Here is a 10,204-nt window from a genome sequence, read left to right as displayed (position 1 = left end):
ACCAATCATTTTCATATTTGCCACAAATAATAAGCAAGTGGAATTTTATCATTTTTTATGGTTGAACTTTCTCAAGGTCACTACATGGGGGCGCTATTCATATCAACATAGTGATACATTATGAGACCTGAGATGAAATGTTTGGGATGGGTACATGTATAGTTATGACATGTCATATTTGCATAATACTGGAATTTTGAGATTGCAAATTTATAATATGATAAACTAATGATATTAGAGGCATAACTTGGGTGAAGCAATCAAAATAACTCAAAATATAAGGGGTAATCTTTAGAAAACATTATTGTTTTCAATTATCTCTATTATATCTATTGTTTTATGCCTTTGTCACATAAAAACAAAGGAAACAATAAGAAAAACTTTCCAGGACCATAATTACTTCAAATTTTGCTCCTTCAACAAATTTCAGCCAAGAAATACCCATCTCATACACTGTAATGCTGTTAAATGAAATGGGAACAGAAAAAAGATGCAAAATCTGACTGACATGGTTGTCACTTTATGGTTGCCATGGCAACCAGCAACATCAAATATAGCTAAATAATACCAATATCAAAATGTGCGCAATAAGATTTTAGGAAAAGTCACCAAATTTGGTTGAAATCAAATGAGTAGCAAATGAAAAATATGGTAGGGGGCACAATGTGCCCCCCCCCCCCTTGGGCTTTATACGGTTAATAGTGGGAGCTGCTTTTTTCGTTCCCTCAAGTACACTGAATCGAAAAGATTGCAGGATTTCACGTCGTCATATAGGTCGAAACTTGCTGCAATTCGTATGGCATTAACCTGGTTGAGACAACTAAGGAATGTGTATACAGGAGTTGTAATTTTCACTAACAGTTTAAGTGCCCTCCGGGACGTTGGAAAATGTAAATTTGAGGATGCTTTTGTTAAAGATATACACATTCTTTCGATGCATTTGCTGTTCAGGGGTATGATAGTGCATCCGTTGAATGGGTGCCTGGCCACTGTGGCATCGCGGGAAATTAGACAGCAGATAAAGTGGCAAAAACAGCCCTACAAGAAAAATATCTCGGAATCAATAATGGACTCAATAAGACGGAAGCTAAATATGCTTTAAGTAGTTATTTTGATATAAGAAGTGGCAAAAAGATGGGAAGAAACACAGTATCCTTTAAAAGAAGTACAGAAGTATGTCTTTGGAAAATTTGAACGAAGATTTGAAAAACAGGGATGAACAAAATAATACTTATTCACCAGTCCGTATGGGTAATATTGGACTGAACTATCATCAACTATGACAAGTGGAAAGTAAATTTGCATGAAACAGGCAACTGCCCCCATTGCCCGGAAAAAGAAAACTTAAGTCATTTCTTACTATGATTGTCCGAAATATTTGATAGAGAGACACATGTTGATCGCAGACATTGGACAATGGTTACAATGGTAACCATTTGAAGGCATTCATTTTGTATGTGAAGAGAACCAGAAGGTTTTCCAAAAAAAAAAAAAAAACAACAAAGACTGATAGATTTAAGTAATTATTATTTGAGTTTTGTTTAACTTAAGACTTCCACATTGCACAACCGGATGTTTGCTTATTACATAATGTAAAAATAGAATTTTTTGTAAATCATATGTGTATTCATTGGAAAGTATTATGAAGTAATTGTTTAGATGTTTATATATTGTACTCGGGAGTCTGCTTGTGCACCATTTGCGTTGGGCAGAGGGTCAGTGCCGGGCAAATGAGGGGTCTAGGTCTGTGTGCGCGACCGAGAAGCCTGCTCAATGTAACGAGCCGGGCTGGTCAGAGTCAGCCATCAGCATGCTCTGTACTATTTATTTGCCCTATTAATATTTACCATTTATTTTTCCTATTATTTGTACTATTTGTACTACTTATTTGCCCTATTAATATTTACCATTTATTTTTCCTATTATTTGTACTATTTGTACTACTTATTTGCCCTAACCCTATGACAGCAGACAGAGAGCGCGCATACAAATAATGTTGAAGTATTAAGTTTATTATTTTTTTGAGAAGTTGATTATATATTTTATGTAAAATAATGATACTACACGTACTTAGATGAAGTCTCAACTTACTATTCATATCTGAATGACGCGCCTCAAATACAACAACAGCAACAACAACAACAACATATTTGTGAAAAAGATGAAAAGTTTTTGAACAAATAGACGAATGCGAGAGCGGAATGAGAGTGAAATGGTTGAGTGACGTGAAGGACCTGTGCAATAGACGAATTGTCTTTGTTTTGTTTTGGCTTTTTTTAGGGGGGGGGGGGTTTGTTTGTTTGTTTGTTTGTTTTTTTTGTTTTGTTTTTTTTTGTTTTTTGTTTTTTGTTTTTAACGAATGGTGGTACCAAAGCAATGAAATGTACCTCCTTGGTGGTGGCGGGGTATGTCGTTTTGGGCCGATAAAGAAAAGGCAGCGCCTGCCTGCGCATAAATGCACGCGTCGTACCTACACACGTCGTGTTGAAGTTTTTCACTTGATCTGTAGAACATGAACGTTTGACAACAGGATTGGAATCTAGGTCTAGGCCCAGGCCTTTAATTCGTATGGACCGATGGATTGCAGAATGGGAGACGAGTAGTCTTTCAAAATTGGTGAGTACACCCTTTATTGAGCTAGTTTCATTATTCTTTTGACCCTCCTGCGCGACTGTGTGTGTGAAGACGTCTGTGAATACGATTTGCATTGTACCACATATTGATTTTGCTGTGTGGTGATCAGTGGTGATGTCGGTTTTCTTCACTCAGCTCAGGACAGGGGAGAAGCTTTGTCCTTCTTCTTCTTCCGAGTAAGTGCAGTCCACCATCTGGTGTATTTTCACACTGTTTCCTTGTCTCCTATAAACGTCTAACAACCTAAAATCAATGCTGGGAACCATCAAAATATTTTCTGGATAAGCATAAAGTTCTGTCTTCACTTTTCTAGCATTAGATCTGGCATTATTATGAAAGAGCACTTGATTAACCGCTTTCAGAAAGCAGGGGGAATAATTGCATGCTACCTTTAACATATGTTAGTACCAAGGTATCCAGTTGATGGAATTTGTAATTTTCATGAAAAATGATTTTTTTTTTTTTTTTTTGGGGGGGGGGGTGGAATTTTCTTTGTATTTTCTTTACATTGTTGTCCATTCATAGTACATCATAACCTCTAGTAGTCTCCTCATCCAGCGGTTCCAACACCAAAACTTTACAAATTCATAAATTTTGCATCGATTGTCCGATTTTCTTCAAACTTTCACTGATGTGTTCTACTAATGTTGCTGCTTTCACTCAATCCACATTGCTCTTTGAGTTTGTGTTCCCTTTTCTTTAAGGAATATTCAATGATATTCTTCTCTACAATCAGAAGTGATTGATAGAGCTCTAATTCTTTTTTTTTTTAACTGCAAAGTCAAATATTCTGTATTTAAAGTACGTTGTACAGTGTACTTAGCAGGTATTTTTACCAGTGTGATGAAACATACAAATGCCACCATGCCTCCAGCTCTCAAAGCTGCCCCCCCCCCCCCCCCCCAAGTTTCCAATGTTCTCAGAAGAGGGTCTGCCTAAATGCATCATGGAAGGTTATTTACCCTTCGGTGACCGCGAGACCCCCAGATCTCTTGTTGCTCAAACTTTCACTGCTGCATTTTCTCTATCCTTATGTATATGAAGGTAGACTTGTCCTTTAGCAATCATGCCCGACAATCATGAATTGCATTGATCACCAACCAGCTGATTACAAAGCTACAAAGCTTTAGTTTTCTGAATAGAAATATCACAAAAGTGGGGAATTTTTCAGAGTAAGGACTTTACTCTGCAATTTATTCAGAGAACTAAACCAGTGACCATCACTATTAGAACCTTAACCATGTGCTTGGCAATGAGAGACTCAACACAATACATGTAATAGTACTACAAGTATACTTTATTCAAATGCTGTCTCCCAAATGGCCCAGTTATGCATTTGGGTATGCAGTGAGGGTCTCATGCTTTAAACAGATGTTGAGAGCTTCGTATTATTTGCTCGTCAATGAATTTGGTTTATTGCCACTTTGTCTATTGTTAGGCGGTATACTGTCCAGTTCATCTAAGACCACTGTGACTAAACTCATTTGGCCTACTATTAATTTCGTCTAATGCCCGTTCAGTCCAATCTTCACTTTGTCCAATGCCCAGTTTGACTAATTATAAATTTGTTGAATGATCAGATGGTCTAATTGTAATTTCATCTGCTTGATTTTTTCCAGCTTCATCTAATGTCATTTTGTTAAATTCATCCAAGTAGTATGTACAGACCAAATGGCAATAGACCAAATGGATATTATAGATGAAGTACATGTAGGTACAGTGCACTCCCGTTATAACGAAATGCTCGGGACCGGCAGTTTTCTTTCGTTATAACGAAATTTCGTTATAACCGAACAAATACAATATAACGAAAACAAGGAAACCACGTATATGTAACATATTCTGTTTGCTGAATACTCATCATACACTGGAAAGCTATGTGAAATGTGATGGGATAACTGTATTACAATAATAAACGCAAGTTCCCCTCAGAAACTGTGCGTGACACAAGGAGCGAACACACAGTGGTGTGAAGCGTTCACCCATACAGAGACGCTATAAATGCTTGTTCCCCTACATATTTTCGAAAACAATTCGCATTTCGTTATAACGGAGCACATTTCTTTTGTTTTTCTTTGTCTGTGGCGCTCGGAAAAGACTTCGTTATAACGGAAATTTCGCTATAACCGTGTTCGTTATAGGCGAATTTTGTATCATAGACTTTAATGGTGATAATTTTGGGACCAGACGATTGACTTCGTTATAACGAAATTTCGTTATAACCGTGTTCGTTGTAACGGGAGTGCACTGTATTACCTGTCTGATAGTGGTCATGTGGTCATGAGGCTGAGTGGCAATTGGACTAAAATGGTTATTATTAGACAATGCAAATGAGAATATAAAATTACACATGATTCAAGTTTGTCTTTTCAATGTGGGAAAAGATGAGGACTTTGCACAAGTTTGACATGAGAGACATTAACAGCTTAATGGGTTCCTTGAGCATCTTCTTTTGCTTCAAACAAAAGGGCACTGTAGCATTTATGTAAGCTTTAGCAGAGACCAGAAACATTCATGTTTTAATTGTTTCAGTAGGCAATGTATGCCTAGTAAGAGCATGCATCTGTTACTGCTCTATGAATTCCAAATTGACTGGAATGTTTGCATAATCATTCAGATTGTTCCTAATGTATCGTCAAAGATTCTAAATATGACACTGAATGATTTTTCTTCTCTGTCCTGTTCTTTTTGTTGAACATGTGACCAGACAGGAAAGCAGACACAGTGACTGTGACTCCTGGCTGTGCTAACAAATCTGGACTGCAGTGCAGCAGCTGGCAAGCGAACATCTCGTGAGTGGACTGGATTTGATGAAGTGAAAAAGGACGGAACATCTGCATCTGTGCTGTGGTGGAGACACAGTGATTTGACTTGACTACTTTCAAAACAAAGTTGGTATTGAGTATGTTGAAAGTATCACATTGTATTTAAAACCAAATTTGATGAGAAGTATCAACAGAGTGTGCCATTTCATCTACACGTAATAAAATTTCTGGAGGTCGACAAGCTCTGAACCATGTCATCAGGGTCAGACAATACACAGTCATCTGAAGGTAATGACATCTCTGACTGTGATGAGGCAGGTGCTGACACTCAAGGCCAACAACATGATGACTCTAATTTTGAACAAGCTGATGTTACTGAAGAGTCAGATTCTCCTACTTGTAATCTTTCTGAAAACATTTCCAGAAAAAGGGATTTGCATTTGAAGCACAGGCAAAGCTCATTAGGAGACATGAAAAGTCATCACAGAACCTTGAAGCAAAATCAAACAGCAGTCAGGAAATTATCATGTAGAACTGGAAAGTGTGAAAAACCCAATGAACCAAGAGCTATGAAGGAAAATCCGAGTGGCAAACTGCCTGTGAGATGGAATCTGAGACAAAGTGATGGATTGATAAAGAAAAAAAAGATGTATGCACGGATAAAATTAATCAAATGGAAAGGATTCCCTTCAATAGAAGCTGCTTCAGTCAGCACATCAGCAGAGCCAGTCCACAAAGGTAGTTGCAGACAAGAGTCAGTTTCCGAAAGTGTAGACATTAGTCAAGGAGAGACGCTTGATAACCCCAGAGAACCTGAGCTAGAAGACCCACTTAAACTCAGTGCAATAAAGTTTAGGCAGGCTGGGGAAAACTCTTCAGAAAGCAGCAGTGATCCAAGCATTACAACTGCTGCATGGAGTGTATTATGTGCAGAGCAAGAGAATGAATCCAGTACCAAAATCTCCCTGAAACCTGTTAATTCAAAACAAGAGGATTCTAGACGGAGTAGAGACAGCTGTTTTGTCAATGATGCTGCTTCTGCTCCATTTTTGTCATGTGATAAGAGGTGTAATCCCGACTGTCCATTGCATTTGTTAGGGACCAAAATGGTTACAAATCCATATAAACTGCAGAGAATTGTAATGTGTATGTGTGAAGGTATGTCAAAACTTATGAATTCAAAGGAAATGTCTATTCCATCATCAGATATTACGCAGGTGCCCAGCTCATTATCAGTACGAACGAGAGCGAGTCAAAGAAGTACTGAAAGAGAAAAGCAAGCTGGTGATAGAAGTCCTACTAGTGTCCAAGCAGAATTAAGTGAGGATGCTGAAAGTTTGAGGGACACCAGGCAAGATACTAGTGACAGTGATTACAAGGTTTCTTGCACAGATAAGAGTGACTCAGAGGATGAAGACTGGGAGGCACAGAGTACTAAGGCAAGCAAGAAAAAGGTTAGTCGTAACAGAAGTAAGAGTGATGGAAAGACAAGTTCCCCAGCCAAGAGACGTGGTAGGAAGCCAGTGGACAGGTTCTGCACCATCTGCCAGAAAGAATTTGTCACCATCGAGAGACACATGCTGATACATAACGCCACCCGCTCATTCAAATGCGATGAATGTGGGAAAGCATTCTTTGAAATGCGTGTGTTGCAGAAACACAAAGCAACCCATGACAACAAGTTCAAATGCAATGTATGTGGACAGCAATTCTCCAAAGTACGTCAGGCAAGGCGGCATGCTAGGATACATGTTGCAGAGAAACCATACATCTGTGATGTCTGCAAGCGACCGTTTCGCGCCCGCAGGGAACTTCGCAAGCACATGCTCATGCACAGCAATATCCGGCAATATATGTGTCACATATGTGGCCACAGTTCCCGCTTGCTTTCACAATTCAAAGTGCACCAACGGAGCCACACTGGAGAGAAGCCTTACGTTTGTGAGATTTGTGGAAAGGCATTCAGATACTCAAGTGGTTTGCGTGTGCACAGCTTCAGTCACACGACAGGAAAGCCATACCGCTGTTTGATTTGCAACGAGTCATTTGCCCATAACTACTTGTTGAAGCGCCATCGCTTGTCACATGATGAAACGGAAAGTGCTCCATGTGAAACTCAGGAACTCTCAACAATAACCATTGAACTGCCTGACTCAAACACACACTCTGAGCAATCGGGTACGCCACTGCAGCTTAGATTGGTAGAGTTTCTACCCAAGACAAATATGCAGCACCATTCTTCAGAATATTCATCTGAGTTTTCCATACCAAGTCTGAACCAAACACTACAACTTGAACACCCTACTCCCCCTCAGCTATTGGAGCAAGCACCACAGGACCCAAACACCTCCACGCAGACCAGTGACAGTCCACCACAGATTCAGCCATCAAAAGAGTCTGGAGATTTCACTACATGTCAAAGCAATGCCTTGCCAGAGTTACAATCTCAGAACCCAGCCACATCTCAACAACGTACCAGCTCAGGTCTGCTCAATGAACAGATAATGCAGGCAGGTGATGCCTCCCTGATCCACACTTTCCTTGGTCCAGAGATGCTTAAGGAGAATCTCATGTATGGACCTGGTAGCAGGAGAAGAACTGTTGAGGACTGCCTGGTTGTTCCACTCTCCAAAGAAAGCGTCAAAGGGCAACAGTAGGTGTTTTCACATCAGCCCAATGTTTCGAAATAGTGCGCTATTTTCTGACTTGAGAAAGTAACCCAATCACGAAATAGCGCGCTATTTGATAATTATGAACATAAATTAGCGAGCTAATTGTATTGCTCTGATCGAGAAAATTTCTAGAGTCCAACTCGGGAAATTTCTGAAATAGCAGGATAATTGGCGAACTAGTTCGCTATGATAATATGAAATCGCCTCAAGAAATTAGCGCGATGCATCCCATCATGCCTTGCGTGTGTGACCCAAAAGTGTGGGCTCTACTGGTATACCCGACACTGTTTGCGCATGTTCAGCTGTTGAATTAGCTCGAAAAGATTTCGGGCTAATTCTCTTCGAAATGATGTGAATAGGAAATGAAATAGCGCGCTAATTTGCTATCGCGAAAAATATCTCGAGCTTGGATTTTTATCGGGCTGATGTTGAAAATGCCTACTTAGACAGCAAGACTTCAGTTGGAATGTCATAAAATTTTTGGAGAGGTTGGTGCTTTGAGGAAGCAGAAAATATGGGAAGACACTTGTAAAAAAAGGATTTACTTTACATTATCACAAAAGCATTTTTCCTTTTTTCTTGACAACTTCATGTAGCTTGCATGTTTTCAATCGACTGTGTGATACAACTGTCAGACACCATTTTCTAGCTGACAATTTCTGACCATATAACATTTGATTCAGTGATACATGGTAGTCTTAATGTGTGGTTGAACACGGCTCCAATTAGAACATTGATTTCAAAGTTTCACTTTCAATGTTCACTGTTCTATAGTTTTTGGATTACAAGATTGTATGTAGGGAGACCTTATGAACTCAAAAGTTATTGTTGCTTTAATCCTTCATGTGCTTTGAGTGCAGATTGGCACAGATAGTCTCTTACAATTGTACACACTATCCATAGTCCCTGGCACAGAAATTGTTATGGGTAAGAAAATCTATCACAAAACTTATCAAACAGTTCGGAGATACAATGATTTCTCTGTACTCTTCATTATGTCATCTATCTACATGACAGTACTTCAGGCATTTAGAGAGAAAAGAATGTGAGGAAATACTTTGTGATTTCTGTGTTATGAGCATGTACCATATTGAATCTGCCTTAGGCACATTTTCAACCATTGTCACATTGGTTCACCTGATCTAAAGTAATATAATGTCCATTTCCCTTTCGGTTCCTGAGTAAGCCAGAAGTACTTGATATCAGAATCAATTGTTTTATTTGGGGCACTGTGAAGTGAAAGGAGATTGATGTTTGTGTTTTATTTTTGCTTGTAAGAGACACTAGAGTGGGCCTGTTCCATCTTATCTTTCCCACTGTAAGATACACAGTAAGCTTCAGAGTTTTCAATATTTCATTGAGCACAGTCTAATACCTTCTGCTGCAAAATTACCAGAAAGACTTGGTGGATTTAATCATACATTAGGGTTTTATGTTTGTTTTTTTCATGATGGCAGAATATAATTCAGTAGAGTTACAGCATGACTACTCTTTCCACTTTATGTACAATTGTATTTGGAAAATGATTTAGACAATGTTGTTGAATGTGGTTTCATGCGTGAAAAGCACAAAAAGGATTTGTGATTGGCAATCTGCATTGTTGTACACATAGCAGGCAGTCAACAAGACTGGTTCTGTGCATACATTGCATATTGTGAAGATTTATAATGAGGTGACATGTATGTCAACATCTTGCTATAGCTGTCCTATATTCAGCTTCATTGGACTGTGACAAAATTAAAACACCCTGAATTAGAGTGAGGCATTTCCCCTGTGAATTAAAATCAAAGCTTTTCGTTGTGTTTGGCACTATGGGGTTTGGAGTTCTTTAGTTGAAGAAGAGTGTGGACTGGCAATATGTTACCACTGGATTTTTTTTGTGTGCATACAGTTGTATGTGGAATCATTAATTCAAAAAGGCAAGCACAATGAAAATACTAAGATGTTGCATACAGTGATGTGCTATTAGTAAAGTGTGGAGCATTATTTAATGGTTGATTTGCCCCATTTCTAATTTGGAGATGATATACTGTCGCAACATGATATACTGAACAATATTTGAATATTTCCCTGCTCTTTTTAGCTCATCTGAATCAAAGGCACAAGTTAGCTATTGCAATCATTCACCTGCCA

At 38.8% G+C, this 10,204-nt stretch overlaps 1 protein-coding gene across 1 annotated transcript; it reads left to right on the top strand.

The window, feature by feature from the left end:
* Nucleotides 1-2,476: 2,476 nt before the first annotated feature.
* Nucleotides 2,477-8,546, top strand: LOC140229448 (uncharacterized). Its single transcript, XM_072309701.1, has 3 exons — nucleotides 2,477-2,616; nucleotides 5,346-8,051; nucleotides 8,512-8,546. The coding sequence occupies exons 2-3, from the start codon at nucleotides 5,651-5,653 to the stop codon at nucleotides 8,544-8,546; spliced, it is 2,436 nt and encodes an 811-aa protein (XP_072165802.1). The 5' UTR covers nucleotides 2,477-2,616; nucleotides 5,346-5,650.
* The last annotated feature ends 1,658 nt before the right edge of the window (nucleotides 8,547-10,204 follow it).

The sequence above is a fragment of the Diadema setosum genome, chromosome 6 (assembly GCF_964275005.1).
Source record: "Diadema setosum chromosome 6, eeDiaSeto1, whole genome shotgun sequence".
NCBI lineage: Eukaryota > Metazoa > Echinodermata > Echinoidea > Diadematoida > Diadematidae > Diadema > Diadema setosum.
Note: the sequence above shows the minus strand (reverse complement) of the source record. Positions and strands in the feature narration are given on the sequence as shown.

Bases quoted from the DNA above. Each gene is read 5' to 3' on its own strand.
- LOC140229448 (XM_072309701.1), top strand. From the start codon at position 5,651: ATGTCATCAGGGTCAGACAATACACAGTCATCTGAAGGTAATGACATC. The intron at 8,052-8,511 runs AGTAGGTGTTTT...TTGAAAATGCCT, and splicing joins AGAAAGCGTCAAAGGGCAAC to ACTTAGACAGCAAGACTTCA.